The sequence below is a fragment of the Ovis aries genome, chromosome 15, assembly GCF_016772045.2.
Source record: "Ovis aries strain OAR_USU_Benz2616 breed Rambouillet chromosome 15, ARS-UI_Ramb_v3.0, whole genome shotgun sequence".
Lineage (NCBI taxonomy): Eukaryota > Metazoa > Chordata > Mammalia > Artiodactyla > Bovidae > Ovis > Ovis aries.
This window is the reverse complement of record NC_056068.1, coordinates 18,094,571-18,119,168: the sequence shown is the minus strand read 5'-3', so window position 1 is coordinate 18,119,168 and position 24,598 is coordinate 18,094,571. Positions and strand designations below refer to the sequence as shown.

At 36.9% G+C, this 24,598-nt stretch overlaps 1 protein-coding gene and 1 non-coding gene across 2 annotated transcripts in view; both read right to left on the bottom strand.

The window, feature by feature from the left end:
• DDX10 (DEAD-box helicase 10) overlaps positions 1 to 24,598 on the bottom strand; it is a 311,460-nt gene that overhangs the window by 234,702 nt on the left and 52,160 nt on the right. Inside the window, exons 11-13 of the mRNA XM_004016001.6 lie at positions 22,830 to 22,917; positions 19,821 to 19,909; positions 16,778 to 17,258 (exon numbers count right to left, since the gene is read on the bottom strand). Coding sequence (XP_004016050.2) covers positions 16,778 to 17,258; positions 19,821 to 19,909; positions 22,830 to 22,917 — 658 coding nt within the window. The remainder of the gene's footprint in view (positions 1 to 16,777; positions 17,259 to 19,820; positions 19,910 to 22,829; positions 22,918 to 24,598) is intronic.
• LOC114118587 (U6atac minor spliceosomal RNA) lies at positions 24,185 to 24,308 on the bottom strand. The gene has a single exon (XR_003591829.1). It is a non-coding gene; the product is annotated as a U6atac minor spliceosomal RNA (small nuclear RNA).

Genomic DNA, 24,598 nt, shown 5'->3' with positions numbered 1-24,598 from the left:
TCTGAAGTGTGGGGACGCCAGGATTCAAAGGGGGCCACATATGGAGGAGCATCTGGGCCAGCACTAAGAACAGGAAGCCGGCCTCCATTTGCCTACTAAGGTTAAGTCTTGGCTGAAGCAGAAATACACACCTGGGAAAGTCTCCCAGGCTCCTAGAAACAGAGATCCAAACTCACATTCTACTCAAAACTATAACCCTATCTAGACCTAAAACAAGCCACTGATGGGCAGCATTAGGATCGAACTAACCTCTACAAGTAAACTCATCATAAAATAAAATTACTGGTGATTCAATATAAGAGGAGAAGGAAATGGCAACCCACTCCAGTATTCTTGCCTGGAAAATTCCATGGATGGAGGAGCCCGGTGGGCTCCAGTCCACGGTATTGCAAAGACTCGGTCACGACTGAGCAACTGACACAACATAGGTTGTTAACTTTGCTATAGAGTTTTCTCAACCATCTTTAGAAAAAGTCAAAATGCCACTTAACTTTGCTATAACTTAAAAAGTCAAAATGTCACTTAACTTTGCTATAACTTTGCTATAGAGTTTTCTGAACCTTCTTTAGAAAAAGCCAAAATGTCACTTAAATTTTTATTTTTCCTGGAAACACAGAGGACCAGAAGAAAACAGGTCCTAGAGATCAAAATAATCAATATGCAGAGAAAAAGATAATGGATGAATTAAGTAAGGCTTAGGAAAGATTACACACAAGCTATTTATTCTGTATCTAACCCAGCTTTTCTAATCCAACACAAGAGTAGGATTAAGATTAACCCACTCAGGCAACAAATCTTTGACCCACTCTCAGTACATGTTTTATCAAATGGTACAGTCTCAAATTGGGATAAGGAATCTGATTAAACAGACAAAACATTAACTAGATTTGAATTAGAGTCTCTACTCCTTTATTTATTCATTAATCCCATTCAACAAACATCTACTAGAAACCTATTATAATGACAGGCAACCCTGACAGATATAAAGACACAAAAATGAATAGTGTATACTCCCTACCTCGGTAATGGCACATCATCTGGTGGGACAGTAGCAGGAAAGTGCCGTGTGCTCAGGACTATGGGAGCACGAGGACAGGCTGCTCAGGACACATACTCCGGAGCAGCTGATGTGATTCCAGCAAACGTTACCTACCCACTATTTTCAGTTCAGTTCAGTTCAGTCGCTCAGTCATGTCCAACTCTTTGCGACCCCATGAATCGAAGCACGCCAGGCCTCCCTGTCCATCACCAACCCCCGGAGTTGACTCAGTCTCACGTCCATCAAGTCGGTGATACCATCCAGCCATCTCATCATCTGTCGTCCCCTTCTCCTCCTGCCCCCAATCCCTCCCAGCGTCAGAGTCTTTTCCAATGAGTCAACTCTTCACATGAGGTGGCCAAAGTATTGGAGTTTCAGCTTTAGCATCAGTCCTTCCAATGAATACCCACTATTTTAGGCCTTATCAAATAAAAGCAATAGTTCTCACACAGAGGCATCTGTGCCTCCTTCATGTTGATCACTTTAACTAGTTTTTCTACATTCTGATTTGAGAGAAACACACCGGAACAGAACCAGAAGGACACAGTTCTGACTGCTACAACCAAGTATTAAGAGACAATCATCCATGGGTCTCTCATGTTTCTGTGAATCTTAAATCAGTTACTCTTCCAGGTTATCTTTTCAAGGATATCAATATAGCATACAGCTATAGAAGAAGAGATACTACCTCTCTTGGGGGGAGGAGGCAGTGAACAGATTTGCTCCTGACCAGGTTAATAAAGTCTCTCTTTGGATAAAAGCTGGGCAGATTTCCTAGCAAGACTGCGGGTTTCCTAGCTCTGACACATATCTACTCTGTGGATAGCTCCAACCTGGTGACACCTCCATGCAGCCCCTGTGGAACCTTAAAGGCAAGGGAACCAATGCAAACTTAAGTACAGGCAGCTTGCTGTGCCATGAGTTACCTAGCAACATATATCAAAATGTGGCAGGCTAACTCATGGCAAGTAGAGCAGAATCTCAGACTTCATGGCTCTTGAAACCTAGAAACATTTTTTTCTCTTTTCAAAATATAGATGAATACAAAAAGCGAAAGTAATCTGCAATTTCTATCACAGAACAGCACTAGGTAATGGAAGGTGGGAAAAGGAAAAGAGGAAGAAAAACCCAGTATACCACATCTAATCCCATAACTATAAATCCATTATAAATCTGGTTAACAGTGTTAACAGACAGGCTGGAAACAAGATAGGCAGGCAGGCTCCAGGACACTGATGGAATATTCTTGGGCAAAAAAATATCTTGTGCTCCCTCCTTGATGTGGAAAGGCAAGTTAGAAATAGATATTATCTCTAAAAATACTTACTGAACACCACTACTTTGTTCAAGTTATTAAATAAAAAGGTTCAACAGCTATTAACCCATGTATTACTAAGTATGCTTGAAATTAAGTCAACCTAAAAACCTTTAATGGAAATAGTAAGGAGAAAATAAGATTCACTAAAAGATAGCTTTTCAGATTTCTTAAAAAAAAAACAGCTCAGTCTGAGAAGATTTGGGTAAGGAGTAGAAACAAAGACCCTAATAAAAAGTTACCTATTATTTGATTTGTAAAGTTCTACTTTATGGAATGCCAAAAGATAGGAAAAATAGTCCAGATAGATCAAAAGATGCAAAACAAACAAACAAACAAAAAATCCCAATCCACAAGAAAGAATGGTATTCAGCAAGTTCTTACTAAGTGTTTTTGGACTATGCAACCATCCCCTACATCAAACATTCTTCAATTAGTACATCTTCCAAAATTAGGTATCACAGCAAGGAAGAAAGCATTCCTCTGCTCCATTGCTTCCCATGACAAAAACTAGCAGATATGAAAATGTGTGCAGGTGGAAGAATTATTCTAACCTGTGATCATAAACAAAAAAACTAATAGGGAATATGCCATTTTAATTTAGAAAACAAACTCAGGTAGGAATTATTACTAGGAGGCAAGCTCTATAGTGATTGCCACTGAGAAATTAATTGATTTGCTTATTCCACCAATGTGAGGGATAGGGAGAGAACAGACCAACAGTAAGAAAATTTTATCGAGAGATTATCCCTGAAAATATGAGCCCCATCCTTTATGTGCTTTCAGAAAAGTTGCAATATGTGATTTCTATCACGTTTGCCTAATGCTTGGGATTTTCTTCATATATTCCAGGGATATTTACAGTACCCAGTATACTAAGGCAACTGTTTCTGGAGCTTAAAATTAATGCACTGTAAGAATCAGCACTGCATTGGCTTTATTAGAACTGTAACAAAATATCACCCTGTTTTCAATCATTTACTATGCCAAATAAAAACCAGCAGATTCTCTGCTGCTGCTGCTAAGTCGCTTCAGTCGTCTCCGACTCTGTGCGACCCCATAGACGGCAGCCCACCAGGCTCCGCCATCCCTGGGATTCTCCAGGCAAGAACACTGGAGTGGGTTGCCATTTCCTTCTCCAACGCATGACAGTGAAAAGTGAAAGTGAAGTCGCTCAGTCTTGTCTGACTCTTTGCGGACCCCATGGACTGCAGCCTACCAGGCTCCCCCGTCCATGGGATTTTCCAGGCAAGAGTACTGGAGTGGGGTGCCATTGCCTTCTGCAAGCAGATTCTCTGCCCAACGGTATATCAGGACCGTCTGCCACCTCCTCTACTCTTATATAGAACAGAAAATTCAACGACCATTTGTTCACCGTATTACTGACAATCCCCCTTTTCAGATGTGTGTCTCTGGTACTAAGATATCTCCTACTGCCATTACAGTGCAGGGTAATCACCCCACTGAACAGGTACATCTCCATTCCAGACAGACTAAACGCACTGTTTCCTATATAGACTTAATAGGGAAAATCATTTTTCTTGCACACTCTCGCTTGTGCACTATAGCTAGATATGACCCTACTCAGATTTACCTACCTTTGACAAAAACAAAAATTGATAACGCTCTCCAGGTGTCCACTACCATTCAGATAGCCCTTGCTGATTATTCAAGAAAATTATTGGCCAACCCACCTAAAGAAAAATTATAAAATTTCTTACAAAATACTTCATCATCAATATTATTATTTCTGAACATCCTCTCATGAATGCACCTAATTATTTCATAGATAAAAATAAGACAAGATGGGCAGACATAATAGGTCCCAACCTACAAAAAAAAAAAAAAAAATTAAAAGCCCTTATCAATCTGTTCAAAAAACAGAATTATTCGCATTATATTGTTTACTTACTCTAATAAAAACCCCATTGAATGTTTTAACTGATTCTCTCTACGTGGCACATCTTTTCCCATCCTTTGTAATGGCTCATTTTATATCCAATGAAAATGATCTTATACATTTGTTCTTATTGAGTCAACAAAAAGTAAGAGCTAAACTCCATCCCTTCTTTATTACTCACATTCGTGCTCATTCCCATTTACCAGGACCCCTCAATTTAGGCAATGATTTGGCTGATCGCCTCATCACCCCTGTATTTTCTTCCCCCGAACAGGAACATCATTCCATACTAACACTAATAGACTATACATTCAATATAAGATACCGTTACAAACAGCTGGAAAAATTGTTCAGGACTGTGCCACATGTGCCCCCTTTCATTTGACCACTAGTCCCCAAGAGACTAATCCTAGAGGCTTACAAGCAAATGAATTATGGCAAGCTGATTTTACACATTACAAACTGCCCCCTTTTAAATTGTTATTTGTACTCATAGATACCTTTTCCGGCTTCATTTGGGCAGTTCCTTCTACCGCCGAGACTACTAAAGCTGCCATCACAGCTCTTCTACAATGTTTTTCAATGATGGTGATCCCTGCCTCCATCAAAACAAACAATGGTCCTGCTTTTACAGCCAATGCTTTTCGTGATTTCATACATCTATAAAATATTTGCCATCTTACTGGCATCCCATACAGCCCTCAAGCTGTACACTCAAGCTCATTCTTAATAAACAAAACAGGGAAAATAAACTAAGGGGCCCCTATGGACCTAAAGCCATTTTGCCTATAGCCCTTCTAACAATCAAATTATCTCAATTTGCCTCTACACAGTCAGGAAACACGAACAGAGCGACATTTTTCAGATTCACCCTCGTGTATGCCTAAACAAACTGCTGTTTGGGTTAAATGTCTTAATCAATGGTGGCCAGGAACACTTAAGTTCCTCGGCAAGGGATATTATCTTGTCATTTTAGATGATGGAACCGAGCAGTGGGTCCCACTCAAAAAGAGTCAGAAGACAGACAGACCTTACTCCACACCCCGACTGGTCACAGCACTAAAACAGAAATTGCAACAGATGCCTTCTGAGCCTCCTTATGACAACGTATCCTGAAAGAAAAAAATCATCTGTGCCGGGGATGGACTGGCCCACCTGTAGAGGAAGGTTTAAAAAAGTTTCTGCTCACGCCAACATGACTTTGTTGATTGGGGGCCTCATGGACTCTTTGTGAATTGCTCAGAATCACAAGAAAATAATAACACCTGCCAATGGTATGTTTCAGCACCACATTTTAACAGAACACAAACAGGACTCTAGCATCAACGTGATGAACTTTTGAACTGGTACAAGGGAAGTCTTTCACCTCCCAGACCCCGGATAATCAGTCCAGTCCTGGGGCCCGAACACTGGCATCTTTGAAAAATTCCTGCTTGCTTGTCCCGGTTTAACGTCTTGTATGCTTATGCACATGTTTCCATTCCACAAAATTATACTATTGAGTATAATTATACTGGTTACGTTTGTGCTTGTGTAAATGCGCCCTATCTTTTTGCTATTGGACAATTTAGGAGTAATGGCTCAATTCTGTCCTGTACTGAGTGTCGTCTGTATACTTGTTTAAATCATAGTGTGCCAATTAATGTTACTAAAGACAGTGTTTTTTTTTAGTCCAGCGAAGGACTGATTTGTGGGTTCCAGTTAAGATTTCTGAACCTTGGTCAGATTCCATGTTGTTGTCTTTTGTTCTGAGAGAATCCCTAAAAAGAAGCAAATGTTTTATTGGTTGGATTATAGCTACCATAGTGGGTATTATTTCAATTGTAACTGTTGGTACAGTTTCTGGAATGGCATTATATAATTCTATTCAAAATCATAATTTCATTACTGCTTGAAAAAAGGATTCTCATGATCTCTGGGCCCAACAAGCTCAGATAGATCAACAAATACAAATCACGTCTACCTTCAGCAACATTCCCCATGTTATATAACACTGACTTCTATAATACACTATCCGCTAGTACTTCCTTTCTAAATCCAAAAACTTGGGTACCCCATACGATGGCTGCTTATGCGCTGATCTGTTTATTGTTTGTTATTGTTCTGATAGGATTCCGAACGTTCTGTCCTCGAGCCACCGCCGCCCAAAAAGCAGGAGTAACCATGGCTGCAGCAGTCCTTGCTCTTGAGGAAAAGGGGAGGAAATGAATGTGGAGGAGCTGGAAGGCTTTGAGCAAATACTGAGAATGTATTTGCTCCACTCATGATGAAGGTTGAAAGCTGGAACAAGCATAACAAAGGGTTATGAGCGTTCACCGAGTGCCTGAGGCTCGGAATGGATAACGAAGGGTTATACGCCCGGCCTTGAGGCGTTGGAAGGCTTCCTTCTGACCACCTGTTTCTGAGAGCAAGGACTGTTGTTTCATGATAAGACTCCCTTTAGAGTTTCGCCAAAGCTATGTTATGTCTTGGGCGATGAGAACTGTATTGTATGCTTAAATGCTTTAATGTTTACCTGGAATGGCTACGTGCAAGTCTGCCTTATGCTCTATTCCCTGAGAATTATAAAACTGCGCAGTTAGATCATAAACTTTGTCAGTCCACTAGAGGCTGTCCCTGAGTGTCCTTTTCAGAGTGCGGTTCTCCGAGCCTTACAAGAAGGCAAGCTAAAAGAAGAAAAGAACGGAAAACAAACCAGAACTCCAACAGTGTTCTTGGGGAGAAAATGTCCAGAGATTAAGATGGTCTGCCTCTTGCTTAAGAGAGATATACCTTTTATTCCATAGTAAAACACTCCCAGTTTGAAAAATAATAAAAATTTAAAATTCAGTTTATTAAAAATTCATCATAGATGTTTCTAATTATGATTTGTTTAGGAAGAATTATATCATTGCTTTCTTTTCTTTTGATACCAAGTATGAAACTGCATCAATGAATGCCAAGGAAAGCTCATTGAAAGAAAACAGCCTGACACCAGAAACAAGAATTCAGTGCCTATCACATAAACAATGTTGCAGAGAATGCAGTTATAAGCAAGTATTATTATCTGCTCTCAAGAAGATTCACCTTTCTACATATTCCTCAGTATAGTCAATGTTTTACCAAAAGCCCATTTACCAATCAGTTCTTCCTCTGAATCGCTCCTTGTTTAAAGTGCTGAATAAGGAACCGATACCAACAAGGGCCAAGGAACCCGCATATCCCAACTGTGGTGGTATTCCTTACACGGCCAAATCCTATTCATCAAAATAACCCAAAAGCCATAGGAGGGTTAAAGAGAAACTACATAATTTTCTAAATGACAAACACCATTCATTACATACATAAATACACCCCACAACACTGTATTCTACTATGGCCATACAAACAGAAGAGATGGGGAGGGAAAAAAAAGAATACAGAAGGAGGTTTTATGACCAAATAGTGAAAGAGAAAAATACTCATTTAACCCAGAGAGAAAAACAGAAGGCAGCAAAAAAGGTAAAAAACTAAGAAAACAAAGAGAGGTTCACGTATTAAAACAATTTTAACAATTTTCTTTAATATATTTTATAACATTATTGGTCTGTGATAAATTGGAGATTAAAATGCTAGCCCTTCAGCAAACCTAACTTGAGAAGCAAATTTTAAATTATAAAATCACTATACTAATCTTATACTTATTTCAGGGGTAAATAGTTTATACTTACACTTTACTATGACTGAAAAATAGGCCTTTCTTAATATACAAGCATCCCTTTTCCCATTGAACTTCACTACAGTGCCACTGCTCTGACCAATTTACTTGCTAGTGCCTACTCCCAAGAGGGTCTGAATTCTCTTTCCATTCCCCCTACCAAGCCTAGCTTTCAAGCGCAATTAAACAACCAGCCATTCACAACACATGCTCAGAGTATCAGTAAAACGGGTATTTCAAGAAAAAATGTTTTTGAAATAACATATTTCAACAAAAGCAATAAAGTAATCATCATGGAAAATATAACTTCAGGACTTTTACTGTTTTAAAATGTACTTTTTGTTTCAAATTACATATGACCAGAGGAAACACCATAATCTTCAGGGCTTAAAACATCTAAATGTCTTAAACCAGCAATGGTAGAAGAATGCCTTCTCAGGGAGGTACCTCTGACCATCCTGCTACTTGAAACACTACACCCCATCACCTGAACACTGTCTCCCCCTTACCTTGCCTCATTTTTCCCACAGCAAATGTTTATATTTTTTGTCCATCTCCCCTTACTAGAACGTATGCTCCATGAGGAGAGGGAACGTGATCTTTCAACACCGGGCAAAAACCAAGTGTGCAATAAATATCTGCTGAAGGAGAGAATTTTTTTTCTTAATTTCATTAATCTTTCATTTAATAAGCTTTCATTTCATCTAAAATAGAAACTTTCATGATAGGAAAAAAGCTTCACATCAAAGAAAAGGTGATTTAACTCTGCCCATCACCACCAGATGGCCCTAGCTTAAACTGCTGCCTTGGACTTAGACATGGCACGGATTTTTGAAGCTGCATTTCAAAAGCACACACCGAAATGAACAAAGTCAAAAGTGAAACACATTTAGACAAATTTAAGAAACTTGAATAGTTAAATCCAGAGTCACCACAAAGACAGTCTTTTCATTAAAAAGCTTTAGGTAAATATACACATACTGACAGTTTAGACTCAAGAACAAAGGATCTCAAAAAAGGCATGTTGGAACTAACCTGTTTATAAGCAGAAAACCTGGCATAGTAGTCTAAATTATTTATAGTTATATTTGTTATATGGATACAAGTACTTGTCAATGACTTTGGAAAGATCCTTATTTCTAATTATCCCAACAGTCAAGTTCAAGGTCAATTTCTATGACCAATTTCAGCAGCCTGTCCTATTTCAAACTTGTTTTCTTATCTCTATTTTATGTTAAAATCAAGATAGGAATATCCTGATAAATGTAGTTACTGAAATTTAGGCTATAAAAGTAGGTCATGAGAAAATCCAGTACTAGTCAGCAGTTCCTTTAAACACTGAATATGCATAAAACTAGGAAATGAAAAAAAAACAAGATGAAATACTTTTGGTACAATAATAATGCAGCATATGAAAGAATAAACATCAATCCAAAAACTTTTAGCTTTCCATTGAGAATTTACATCCTGAGGAAACCATTTGCTAATAAAAAAAAAATCAAATAGAGAAGAAAAGACACACACACATATCCACACACCAACTGGGTATGTACATTTAAAATTCAAGTCACACATTAACTCTTCCTTTTGAATTGAAATGAAGCTCTTAAGAATTAAGCACAGAATGCAAAAAAAAGGGGGGGGGGCACCTGTAAGAAAACAAAATAACATCATATATACCAACTCTGAGCTACTAAACATTTAAGACTGTTTCCACTTCATGGTATCAAAAACTGAGAATAAAGACTCTCTCAGGTTTTATTATTATTTTGAAGAGTTTTCCCTTCTGTTTAATTCAACAGCAATATATAAGATTGTTGCATACAAAGGTTATGACAATCCCAGGAATCACCAAGAAATGGAAATTAAGACAGTCATTTAGGTATATTTATTACTAACAGCCAAGAAGAAAAGTACTAGCAAAACAGATAACTGGAATCCAGAGGCCAGTGGAGTAAATAAGAAAGACTTTCAAGGAAGAAGCAAGATCAGCAATGAATCATGAAAGATAAAGACATGAAAGCATGGATTGGAGAGATTATCGGAAGAAGGAATCCCTTCAGTGCAAGTGGAAACGCACTCTGGGGAGAACGGGCTGGCTGGAAGCTTAACAGCTTACAGAGCCCAAATGACGAGGATGAACTGAAGGCCAACCACTTGAGAAAAACACAGACTTGAGAGAGGTTCACGGGAAGATGATTCAAAAGAACAATATTTGGGACCAATTATGAGGCTTATTCCACAAGCCAAGTCTGAAGTGAAAATGGTCTGGGGGAAGAGTAGTGGTAGTGCTAGCGGGACGTGAAGAAGAACACAAAAAGTAAAGACTACTAAACGAAAGGACACCTGCTAAAATGTACAAAGGACAGGAATCAAGAAAAGCACAATAAAAGAATCAGATGGGCCCGGGCACAGCAAATTCCATTTTTGCCACTTTACTAATTATGAAATATTAGGCAAGCAATCAAACTTTTCAAAGCCTCTGTTTCTTAACCCACAAAGTGGGGGTAATACTGTACAAGGTTGTGGTAGAGTTTAAGCAATGAGAAGAGATATTCAAAGGCATAGCAGATTACAGAAAACCAAGAAATGTTCATTACTTCCTGATCTTCTACAAAAACATAGTTATCTGCAAGAAATTTCTGGAAATAAGTTAACATGATTCATTCCCATTTTTAAATCAAATAATTATGAGGATTTTAAAAAAAAAAAAAAACAGCTAAATCAGCACTCTCCTAAAGCAGTTCATCAGCATGCCCAATCACTCCTCAAACAAGGGCATTACTTTCTCTAAAGTCCATTTTTTTTTTTATTTTATCAGAGTATAGCTGATTAAAAATTTTGTACTAAGTTTCCACTATATCAGGGAAGCCCTATATACATCTGAACGTGAAAGTCACTCAGTTGTGTCCGACTCATGGTGATCTCACAGTCTATATCGTCCATGGAATTCTATAGGCCAGCATACTGGAGTGGGTAGCTATTCCCCTCTCCAGGGCATCTTCCTAACCCAAGGTCTCCCGCATTACAGGAGGATTCTTTACCAGATGAGCCACCAGAGAAGCACAAACAATGAACGATCTGCCCTCTCTGAGGTCCTAATTGAGGACCTTCAGATTATGAGACTGACATGCTGCCTACTGCACTAAGAGGGCAGACACATATACATATATTCACTGTTTTAAAGATTATTTTCCCATATAGGTCATTACAGAGTATTGAATAGAGTTCCCGATGCTATTCAGTAGGTCCTTATTGCATGCTAAGTTACTTCATTTGTGTCCAACTCTTCATGATCCTAAGGACTATAGCCCACCAGGCTCCTCTGTCCATAGGATTCTCCACGCAAGAATACTGGAGTGGGTGCCAGGCCATCCTCCAAGGGATTTTCTGGACCCAGGGATCAAACCCACATTTCTTGAGTCTCCTGTATTGGCAGGTAGGTTCTTTACCACTAGCACCACCTGGAAAGTCCAGGTCCTCATTAGTTAGCTATTTTATACATGAAAGTGAAAGTGAAAGTCACTCAGTCGTGTCTAATACTTTGTGACCCCATAGACTAAACAGTCCATGGAATTCTCCAGACCAGAATACTGGAGGGGAGTCTATCCCTTCTCCAGGGAACCGTTCCAACCTAGGAATTGAAGCAGGGTCTCCTGCAATGCAGGCAGATTCTTTACCAGCTAAGCTAACCAGGGAAGCCCATTTTATGCATAGCAGTGTGTATATGTCAATCCCAATCTCTTGATTTATCCCTTCCCCTGCCTTCCCCCACGGTAACCCCATAAGGTTGTTTTCTATATCTGTGACTCTATTTCCATTTTGTAAATAAGTTTATTTGTAACTTTTTTTTTAGATTCCACATATAAGCAATATCATATGACATTTGTCTTTCCCTGCCTGACTTCCTTCATTCAGTATGACAATCTCTAGATTCACCCACAATACTGCAAATGGCATTATTTCATTCTTTTTTATGAATAATATTCCATTGTATATATGTACCACATCTTCTTTATCATTCCTCTATCAACAGTCCATTTAAAAATGTCCATTTTTAAATCAACAGTCTTAAAACATATAAACAATATTCATAACCTAGTATCTTCTATATAGTATTTTTGAGAGGTATACTGTACAGTATAAATATTCACAAGAACACCGCCAGTTAACTGCACAGAGAACTCCACCCAGAAAAATATTCATATAATAATGAATTTCATTCAATGATTCCACATGATATATCTACTCTCAACATCATTTTTAGTTTTATTTATAACCAAATGATTCATTTCTAAAGGGCACTGTACTTGCCTAGTTACAGTCTAAATATACCAAATTATAAACTCCTTAAATACCTGGCTAAAACATCAGCTGGACCTGTGGTATCAGAATACGGGTTAGTACTGTCCAGATCAATGCAGGACCCAGAAAATGTGAAAACTGGTCTATCAACTATGTTAAAATCAAAAAAGTAGTCTTATCTTCTGATACTACTACATCTAGAATAAATAAAATGCATCACTTTTTCTTTATATAATGCATCCTGACTCAAAAAATGCTTTATTTTCAGTACTACCTCAGACACTGCCTAGCCACTGCACTGGCAAACCTCTATCAACTCTTTACTTTTATTTTCCTATTATATTCCTCAAGTGGAAATAACAGCTAACTTTAACTATACTCCTTCTACATACACAAACTGTTCTGGTTACTTTCTATCTCTAGCCACCTCACTAACTCTGAGAGGGAGTAACTTCACAGAGATGGTCACTAGGCCTCAGTACTGAAACTGAACATCATATCAGAAACAGCTCCCCACATTAAACACACTTTCCTGTGGCCGTGGTTTTGCTCATTCTGTACTCTCTGCTTAGAATGTTCTTTTTCCCCTTCCTATTAATTCATATCCATTCTTTTATTTTTTAATTGAAGGATAACTGCTTTATAGAATTTTGTTTTCTGTCAAACCTCAGTATGAATCAGCCATAGGTATACATATGTCCTCTCCCCCTTGAATCTCCCTCCCATCTCCCTCCTCATCCCACCCCTCTAGGTTGATACACAGTCCCTGTCTGAGTTCCCTGAGACGTACAGCAAATTCCGTTGGCTATCTATTTTACATATGGTAATGCAGGTTTCCATGTTACTCTTTCCATACATCTCACCCTCTCCTCCCCTCTCCCCATGTGCACAGTTTGTTCTCTATGTCTGTTTCTCCATGGCTGCCCTGCAAATAAATTCTTCAGTACCATCTTTCTAGATTCCATAGATATGTGTTAGTATACAATATTTATCTTTCTCTTTCTGACTTACTTCACTCTGTACAATAGGCTCCAGGAATAGCAGAATATACGAAGCAGAAGAATAGATTAGTGAGCTAGAAGATAAAATGGTGGAAATAACTGCTGAAGAGCAGAATAAAGTAAAAAGAACAAAAAGAACTGAGGACAGTTTCAGAGACCTCTAGGACAATATGTTAAACTCATATCCATTCTTTAAGGCTCAACTTCCCTCATGATGTCTTCTCTACTGCAGTGCCAATATTAACATTTTAAAATATTTGGTTTCAAGAATCAATAAAGAAATCCAAAATTTTGTACTGAAATTTCAGTTTAATAATCTGTTAAAGTATAAGCCTCTGAAACTTACTAAGAACCTAGCTCAGTCCCTGGCATCTTGTAAGCACTCAGTAATCACTGCCAGAAGGACAGAACAAAAAAAGCAAGGAGGAAGAGAAAGGGGAAAGGAGTCGGGACAAGAGTCAGAAAAATCCCAGCTCCCATATGTTGGAATAAATCAAGACCCACTTGACTTCACATTCTAAGATGTCTGGCTCTAGGTAAGTGATCACACCATCATGGTTATCTGGGTCATTAAGATCTTTTTTGTATGGTCATTCTGTGTATTCTTGCCACCTATTCTTAATATCTTCTGCTTCTGATAGGTTCGTACCATTTCTGTCCTTTATTGTGCCCATCTTTGCATGAAATATTCCCTTGGTATCTCTAGTTTTCTTGAAGAGATCTCCAGTCTTTCCCATTTTATTGTTTTCCTCTATTTCTTTGCACTGTTCACTTAGGAAGGCTTTCGTGTCTCACTTACTGTTCTTTGGAACTCTGCATTCAGATGGGTGTGTCATTCCTTTTCTCCTTTGCCTCTCACTTCTCTTCTTTTCTCAGCTATTTGTAAGGCCTCCTCAGACGGCCATTTTGCCTTCTTGCATTTATTTTTCTTGGGGATGGTTCTGATCACCACCTCCTGTACAATGTTACGAACATCCATTCCATCGTCCTTCAGGTACTCTGTAATCTAATCCCTTGAATCTATTTGTCACTTCCACTGTATAATCGTAAGTGATTTGATTTAGGTCATACCTGAATGGTCTAATGGTTTTCCCTTTCTTCAATTTCAATCTGAATTTAGCAATAAGGAGTCCATGATCTGAGCTGCAGTCAGCTCCTGGTCTTGTTTTTTGCTGACTGTATAGAGCTTATCCATATTCGACTGCAAAGAATACAATCAACTTGATCTTCGTATTGACTATCTGGTGATATCTACGTGTAGAGTTGTCTCTTATGTTGTTGGAAGAGGGTGTTTGCTATGACTAGTGCATTCTCTTGGACAAGAGAATAAATAACAACAATTCTATGTTCACCCTAATGTTGCACAAAATGCATCTGACAAACTTCACCACCCATATCTAATAAAAACAATAAATCAGCCAGAAACAGAATGAACTTTCTCAATCTGTTAAAAGCATTTACAAAAAATATCTATGGCTAACATCAGATGTCATGGTTAAGGACTGAATGTTTTCCCTCCCTAAGCACAAGACAATGATGCCCATTCTCACTGCTATTCAACATGCAGTGTAATCAAATAAGAAAATGTAATAACAACATATGGATTGGAAAGGAAGAAATGAAACCATCTTTATTCACAAATACCATGACCAGCTACAGAGAAAATCCAAAAAACATCCACAGAATCTCAAAAAACAGCCACAATAATTTAATAGGACAGTTTAGAATGACTGGTATACAAAAAATGCACTTCTACATTCTAGCAACAAAAAATGGAACCTGAAATTTTTAAAGTATCATTTATGATAGCATTGAAAGCTATAAAATAGGAAGAGATGAATCTAACAAACTATGTTTTAAGATGCACATGCTTAAAATAATTTTAAAATGCTAAAAGACACTTAAAGAGGGCCTAAATAAATGGAGGGATATGCTGTATTCTTGAACCAGAAGAGTCAACACTGTTAAGATGTCAATTCTCCCCAAATAGATTTCAAGGTTCAATGCAATCTCAATGAAGATGCTATGACTTTTTGTAAAATCTTACTAGCTGATTTAAAAACTTATATGGAAATGCAACGGTCTAAAAAATAGACAAAACAAATTTTTAAAATATGAAGTTGGAAGACTAATACTGATCTGAGACTTACTATAAAGCTGTACTAACTGACAATGGTGTTACTGCTGAAAGGACAGCTGTATAGAGCCAAAGCAAGTCAACATACAGACCTACACAGACATGGTCAACTAATTTTCAACACAGAGTCAAGGTAACTAGAATGGAAAAAGTGCAGTAACTTCGAACAGAGTTCTGGTTCAACTAGACAACTATACAGCAAGGAGGGAGGCAGTTGGAATCTCGGCTCTTACCTCACACCAGATACAAAAATTAAACTGAAATGAACACTAGCCTAAATTCAAGTGCTAAAACCATAAAACATCCAAAAGAAAACATAAGTGAAAATTCAAATCAAACTTCAAAAATCAGATTATTGGTCAAGAAATGAATACTGGAGTTAGAATACCTAGATCCAAACTCTAATTTTCCAATAACTAATTATGCAACTCACTATTTTACTATCTCTATATCTCAGTTTTTTTCCTCTTACTTAAACCTGATAGGATACCCACCTCACAGGAATTATACAAGGACCATATGAGATAATGCTTAGAAAATGCCTGATACATATTAAATACTCAGTAAGCATGTTTGCTACTTTTTAAATTGCCATTTAGTACTTTAAAAAACACCTATCCAAGTTTCATAGTTCAAAATTTAGTGTTCCCTATTGTGAGTCTCAGAAATGTATAAAGAATAAGAGTTCAGGTTCATTTTTCATTCAAATGCTGTCTAAAGAAATGATCAAGAATAAGGAATACAAAATTAAAAGAAAAATAAGGGAATGGGAGAGAAACATATTTACTGTGCACCTTCACGTATCCCAGGAAACAGGTGCTTTACCTGGATTATCTGTTTTATTCCTCCTAAAATTCCTCCTAAAAAGTTTCTTGAGAAACAAGAAACTGTTAATAAACCTTCATAAGTGGTCTTTAAATAGAAGTGCTGGCTTTCTATTTCAAATTATGGATTGGTGCCCAAAACAAAATCTCTCATTAAAAGTTTAGAAAGACTGAATTGTTCTAAGGGATATTTGTAATTATTTAACTCAGAAAGCAGTGTGTTAAGAATCACAATGAAGGATCCTCACATCATAAACCACAGAACCCTATCATCTTACTTAATATTATAATCATGACTCTGGCTACTTTTAAAATATGCATCAGGAAGCCAATAAATGAGAAGATTACAGCTGTCTATCTCTTAAGAGTTCCCAAAGTTTTGAAAAATGAGAATTCTTTGACACCTATTCCATCTCTAAAGATGTAAACGGAGGGAGAGTTTACAGCAAATAAAGTCATTCTACAAATTTCTCCTAGTTATTTTCCCATACTTCCTCAAAGGCAAAAAGCAGCACATCATAAGAGTGGTAAGGAAATAAAAGCACCCACACCCCCGATCCTCCACTGGAGGTAAGCTTACCTGCAGTGTTTTATTCTCTTTAAGATCCAACCCAAACACGTTGTGCCGCTTCACTTTAAAGAAGTCAGTCTCGAGGCCATCATCGTCCTCCTCGTCATCTCTGTCCAAGAACTGCACAGGGGCTTCCCTGTCCTTCTGGGACTCTTCACTGCTAGGGACAGACTCAAGTGGAGATCCTTTTGCTCTTCTCAGTTTCTCGACCATTTCTTCTTTATCATCTTCTTCTTTCTCTTCTTCCTCTTTATCACTAGTGCCACTAGCCAGTCTGTAATTTGTCCCTTCTGGTCTCTTCCCACCTTTCTGAAGAATAGACATTTTTTCATTGAAGTAGGCTCTAAATTCTTCCACTTCATCATTGGTGAGGGAAGGAGCCCTTGGCTCAATTACTTTATTATCTTCACTCACTACCAGTTCCTTGCTGGGTTGCTTTTGCATTCTCTGAAGAAATCTTATCCGTGGTGCCACAGCAAGCCCAAGAGACCTTAAATATGAGCAAAGGAAGAGTTATCTCAACACACTGATGGTTGTGTTTATGAATTTATTATGAAATGCTTCCTCAGGAGTTCAGATGTTTTAGAGCTTTTTTTAAAAGGAAAATGTCCTTCTGAGATATAACTCCATCTTGACAGGTCAGGTGATCCAAAAGATACTGAATACTTGTCACAAAATATTGGAGATGTCTGTTTTCCATTAGGTGGTTAACATGATTAACAAAATAAAGAGCACAAGACCAGAAAAAAACAACTACTAGATCTGCCTATTTCCAGTATAACTCTCAGCCTCAGCTTTCTCAGATATTAAAACAAGACAAAAATATCTACCAGGCCTATCTCAGTTGTTGTAAATATCTGACGCACTAACTACATGAAAATACTTTGTAAAATATGTTTTTACTTATATAAAAATATAAATACTAAAGCTCAGGGGAGGAGGTGGGAGGGAGACTCAAGAGGGAGCAGATACATGTATACATACAGCTGATTCACACTGTCTACAGCAGAAACTAACATAGCAATGTAAAGTATTTACACGCCAATTAAAAATGAATAATATTGCCCGAGGCAGATTCACGTTGATGTATGCAATACGAGTACCATACTGTAAAGTAATTAGCCTCCAATTAAAATAAATAAATTTCTATTTTAAAAATAAATAAATAAATAACATTAAAGCTGGAAAAGACATGGCCATGAAAGAACACATGTTCTCTGCAAGGAATGAATTCAAGTATTACCATCCTCTCTTCTAAGACATTTAACATGGCATAATAACCTCTACAAAAGAAGGATATTTAAACCCGAGACCAAATAAAGGAAAAAAAAATCTTATTTTCTCCTTCCAAGATCAAGACTTACTTTATGATGAGGTCTTTCCCAGCTTCTAAGTTCCCACAGATGCATTGGAAAGAAGCTTTTAATAAAAAGCTAACATTACAAAATGGATCCACTGCCTTTTTTCTAAGATATGATTCACAGAAACTGATGGGTGTAGTTGTAAAACCTGGATTCAGAAACAGAACTACTGAAGTTCAAACCCTGGCTCTGTCAGCCACTAGCTGTGTGATCAATGACAGAATTAAACCTCTCTATACCTCAGCTCTCTTATTTGCAAGATGGCATGGCAAGAGTACCTACATTATAAGACTGTTGTAAAAATGAGTTCATAGATACAATGCATCTAAAATAATGCCTAGCACATATGCAGCCACTTCTGAGCACTTGTCATTATTACTGTTATAGGGATACAGTTAGGATCACAAATTCAGTATCCATCAGAAATTAAAACACCAACTTAAGCTGTACCAGGTTTCCCAGGTGGCACTAGTGGTAAAGAATTGCCTGCTAATAATGCAGGAGACTTAAGAGATGTGGGTTCAATCCCTGGGTCAGGAAAATTCCCTGAAGGAGGGAAACATTAAAGACCCGTGTCTCTCCTGTTTGCTAATATCTCAGCTATGTCAAAGAGAAAACCAGGACAGAACATCATAAAGCACAAAAAAATCAGCTAATAATCTAAACCATGAATCACATTCAGAAACTGTAAAATTAGTAACTGGTAAAGAGATAAAGGAACAGAAACACGTTTCCATGGCATCTGATTTTTTACCCATTAACTAAACAAAAAGTCAGTGACCTTACTTTGTTATCTTGCAAATTAAGTGGTTCGAAAATGTTATAACTGACAAATTACCTGTTATCCTGAACTTGCAATCTAACATGAAGAACAGAAAATAGCAGCTCACCCAAATACAAGCTTTTATTAGACTCAACTTAAAGGTAAAGGCACTCAAATTCCTGGAAAGCAGACCAAATATGAAGACTTTGCTGTGAAAGTACATATTTCATCCCAGATTAGATTTCAAGCTGACATTCAAAGTATGAGTAACCCCAAGGGTGCTTCTCTAGGATTTTGTCACTGCTTTTCCCACAGGCAGAACCCCACTGAAAAATGGACACTCCGGAAAAGATTAGGGGGAAAATATCCTTCAAATACTAGCCAAAACAAGACCAAGAGTTCCATTTTCGTAGAACAGCAAATGCAATTACTAAAGACAGACGTTTTACCATGGTAACTGTGAGCACCTATAAGAAACACCAAGACAAAAAGAATACCCAGGCAACAAGCAGCATGGGATACCAATCTAAAATAAGGGAAGAACCAACAAAGAGACCTGCATCCAAAGCATAAGAAGAACCGTGTGTGGTAAACCAGGTCAGCTTTTTAGAAAACAAGACATCTCAAGATTTCAAAGAATGCCGGTCAACTGCTCTTCATCTCCTTTAAGACCAATTTATAGGAAACTGCCAGCCTTTTAGGAATTTATACTCACAAATTAGAAATTTCTTTCTGAATGAAGTTCCTGACTGAACTGAACATTCAATAAGTTTCCTACAGCTTATATAGTCTTTTTCTCTGCAACTCTTCAACAGATTCTTTTAAGGTAACATAAAGAGGTTTAAACTAGGATTCTCAGAACCAGGTTTCAAACGAATTCCCTTTAACTCTGAGGACTCAGAGTTAAATCTATAATATGAATACTTACAGGGCATAGTCAGGTATAGGTAACTTGCTCACATCAAATATTTCTTTATCCTTCATCAGATACACTGAACGTATGTAGGAGACAAAACACTGTAAACAAAAAAGGTTGAGGTATATGACGTAACAGTCAGAAATGGAAAATGAACTTTAACTGAGATAAAAGAAAGGAATCAAAAGAATAAATTCAACAGTACTGAAAACTCTCAAAAATAGCTGAGAGTATCTCCATTCCATAAAAACAAACAAAAAAAATCTACCTTTTTAGAACTGTTATCTGAGAAAAGACTATAAAATTTGGTTTCATCAAGCCAACTGAACATAAAATATAAACTTCTCAAAAAGCTATTCTATAAGTTAAAGTCATTCAGGCGAATTAACAGGAAAAAATATAGTTTTTGGAATAATACAGTTGAAATCTGAGTTTCACATCTTACAAGCTGAGCAAGTTTATTATTTCTCTGTCAGTTTCCTCATCTATCAAGATAATATAAAAGTAACTTCTACTTTGAGTGTAATGAGAACTAAATGAGAAAAATGCATGTAGACTACTTGAGCATTTCTTCTGAAATACATTAAATATCCATGAATACCAGTTATTAATAATAATTATTACTGGAAAACATCCTTGTAATAAAACTATTACAACAAAATAAAATTTTACTGTACCTAAGCTTAATCATAACAGGAAAAGTTTAGGGATAAACTTTTGTAAAATTTAATAAATTCTTTATTGAAATTTCAAGTAATTCATCATTATAATTTCAAGCAGTTTGTCATTAGCTTACAATATTTTATTCTGTGTGTTTTTTAAAAAAAGTAAACTATCTTTATGCCAAGAACCATTGCAAACTAAAAAGTAAACATGGTCCGGAATGCTCTGTCAGTCTGAAAAACAAACAAGCAGCAAAGATGGCGAAATACATCAAAGCAGAAGCTTTATTTATTTTAAAATTAAGCTTTGTAAAGTATATTTAACTCCCATTTCTACATTTCCTAAACTTCACATTTTTTCTAACTTTACCCTAATCCTTTCTTCAAACCATTTACACTAATTTCCAAACCATTTTCCCTGTCTCCATAGGCATTAAAATGAATAATTCAAGGATAATTTTCCACCTACAATCACCCACTCCAGTTGCTTATCGTTTTTGTTCTATCCAGATTATAATCAAAAGCTAGAAAATCACTTCTATGAAATCAGACAGCTGGCTGCAGCTGCCAACAGTTAGCCATGCTGCTAAACCATGCATGACACCCAATAAATCACATAATTTATTTCAATGTGCTTTTCTACAATCTTGTTCTAGAAGACTCATTTGCTGTATGCAGAAACCACTGAAACAACATCCTTCCAGTTTTTCATATTTCCTGATTCATAACTGAATGAGCCAGGTATGCAGTAAGTCACAACATCAGAATTCACATACACTATTTGGAATTGTGCATGCTATTTCCAAAGCTACTAAAAGATTTAACTCCAAGCTTAAAGTATGCTGCTAGATGAAACATGCACATAAATGTTTTCATGGCCAAATGTTTTAAGAAAAATAATCTGTTTAAAATCTATTTTCATTAGATTTCAGGTAAAGTGAGCTTATGTAAGTCTGAATATGTTTTATTTATATATTTCAGGATGAATTTCATGTCGTTCTCTTATATTTTAGAATTAATTTCTCCTGATGTATCGTGGAAGTTCTGAAGAAACTCAGACCTGGATTTAAATCTTAGGTCTATCACTTAATAAATACATCACCCTGGACAATTTTTAATTTTCTCAAGCTCCTGTTTTCCCATCTATAAAATCAAATCAATTATCACCTACCTCACAGGTTGTTGGGAAGATTAAATAATAATACACATATAGGGTTATGCCATGGCTAAGGGCCTATCACATACTAAGCATCTGAATTTAACTTTCATTATAAGCATAGTGATAAATAATTTGATTAAAAAAAAAAAACCCAAGTTAACATTTTAAGTGTAAGATTGTCTCTTTAAATAAAACTTCTTTGCTTTGAATATCCAATTTCAAAACCATTAACCCAAAAGACTAACTCCTGACTTTTTCTGCTCAGGCTGTTCTATCTACTTAGGATGGCCTTTCCGTACCTCCTCTTTATTTCCTTCTTCCCAATCTCTGAATCCCTACTATCTAACTCACTGTTGATGTGTTACAGGAAATGCAGATATAGATTTCCTATGTAGATCTCATAACTCAAGTATAAGTAAGAGAGTGCTGAAAATGAAGAGCTTCATAACAGGGATTCAAATATTTGTCAATTCAAATACTAAACTGCTATAAGCACAATGCAAAATAACTTCCCATCTTCCTTTTCTAAAGAATCTACCGCTGGGTACTCTAAGAACAAAAAAATAAGTATAACTAAAAGTGACATTTCCTTGGGTATTTGCTAATCAAGAGGACTTATAAGTCCAAAAAAGCAGTTTGGGAACATTACGCCATGTTTATAGATTAAAACCTCATTTCTAAAGAAAATTTAGCAAGAATGCTATGCTTTCTGGAAATTTAACGTAACATATTAATTTTATGGTCAAGAGAGTACAGTCAGAAGTTAATAACAACTTTACTGAAGAAACCAAGTTGATATCTTTATCAAGTTATCTTATATACTTAATAATCATTAAGTGGATTTTCTATATGTCTGACAAAATTATAGACAAGTAATAGACATTTTTCCAAATTACTATAAGAAATATATAATTTTTGGACTTCCCTGGCAGTCAGTGTTTAAGACTGTGAGCTTCCACCACAAGGGGCACAAGTTCAATCCCTAGTTGGGGAACTAAGATCTGGCATGTCACGTGGCATGGCCAAAGAAAAAATTTTTTAAAGAAAGAAAGAAACATGTAACTTTTTCAAAGTTTAAGAATAAGGTAAAGCTATCTTAAAAGTATACTACCTGAATATCTGAAGTAGCAGAAAATGATACAATTGAACTTTATTACATGCTCTAGTCCAAGGAAGGTATCCAATTCTAAAATAACTTACCCTTTGAGCTCTTTCTTTTAAATCTTGATCTTGAGCTAAAAATGATTCCAATTTTTTCTGAACATCTATAAGTTTTTCTGGATTGATTCTTTTATAACAAAAAGATAAAAGTTAAACTAAGACATCTTGATTTTAGAAGCTGAAAATAGTATACATTATTTTCTATTTTCCTCAGTATTTTTAAAATCCATAACATTTTTTCTCATCTATGACCCAGATTAGATAGAAATTACACTAGATCTAAAATTGACTCTGTATATTTCAAATAATGCAGAAAAAAAGAAAATCAGACATTTTCTCTAAACAACCCATGCTGAGTGAAAGATTAGGTTAACACCACAATTAGCAATGTTCCTCTTAAATCTTTAAAGATAGAAAGCAGCCTCTCATGGGAGGTGGATCATCAATGAAATGGAACAAATGAAAGCAAATGTCATTTTTTATAAGATTTCCATTTCAGTCAAATATCAAAAAAATCAAAATCAAATAATAAACAAGTAATCAAAGATATAAACATTATTTTCCTTATCTGGAAATTAGGCATAATATAACAGAATTGTTACTTAAATTTGCCCAGGTTTAGAATGAAAATTATGGGAAAAAAATGAAATTCTTACAAGCATCTGTTCTATATTTCACAAAGAAAATCCCACTTGTTTTCCCTGATTTTAGACTAAACAATTTTGTTCCTGAAAAGTTGCAGTGGTGATAGGTGGTAGCAGATGAGGTTTTTCTTTAATTATAGAAAATATCAAAATACATATATGTAAGAACTTTAACTCAGCCTCAACAATTACAGAGCTCACACCCAACTTTGTTTTACCTAAACCCTTATCCACTCCTCCACCAAATCTAACCTGCTGCTGCTGCTGCTGCTAAATCACTCCAGTCGTGTCTGACTCTGTGTGACCCCATAGATGGCAGCCCACCTGGCTCCCCTGTCCCTGGAATTCTCCAGGCAAGAATACTGGAGTGGGTTGCCATTTCCTGCTCCAATGCATGAAAGTGAAAAGTGAAAGTGAAGTCGCTCAGTCATGGCCGACTCTTTGCGACCCCATGAATCGCAGCATACCAGGCCACTCTGTCCATCACCAACTCCCAGAGTTCACTCAAACTCATGTCCATCAAGCCAATGTTTCAAGGGCTCCAATATAAGTGAAAGTGAAAGTCACTGAGTCGTGTACAACTCTTTGCGACCCCATGGACTGTTCTGTCCATGGAAATCTCCTGGCCAAAATGCTGGAGTGGGTAGCCTTTCCCTTCTCCAGGGGATCTTCCCGACCCAGGAATTAAACCAAGGTCTCCTGCATTGCAGGCGGATTCTTTACCAACTGAGCTATCAGGGAAGCGCCCGCAAAAAACAGTGGTTAGATGCCACGAAGTAGGTGGCAATGCCACCTGTATGCCTGTTGTCAGCCCTGAAAGGCTCTTCCATCCTAGTCAAGGGGAGTGCTAACCTTCTCTCCTTTCATACAACACAATATAAATTAGCCTACAACCAATTCTGCTGACAGTCAATCTAAACGTCTTTGATGACAGGAGAGCACAATCCTCTGAAAAGGACAAACAATCCTAAAAATAAGTTCATCTAAGAGGTTTAATCCTTTCAACCATCAATGCCTCCTGATGCCAACAAGGTCTGTTTTGCATCTTGTATTCTCCTCTGACCATTTTCTAAAAGAGTTGTTAAACAAAAAGTCCAAAATCAGACAGGAGAAAAGATTAGAGGGAGGAGACATAATTAGGCACAATAATTTCATGCTTTCATT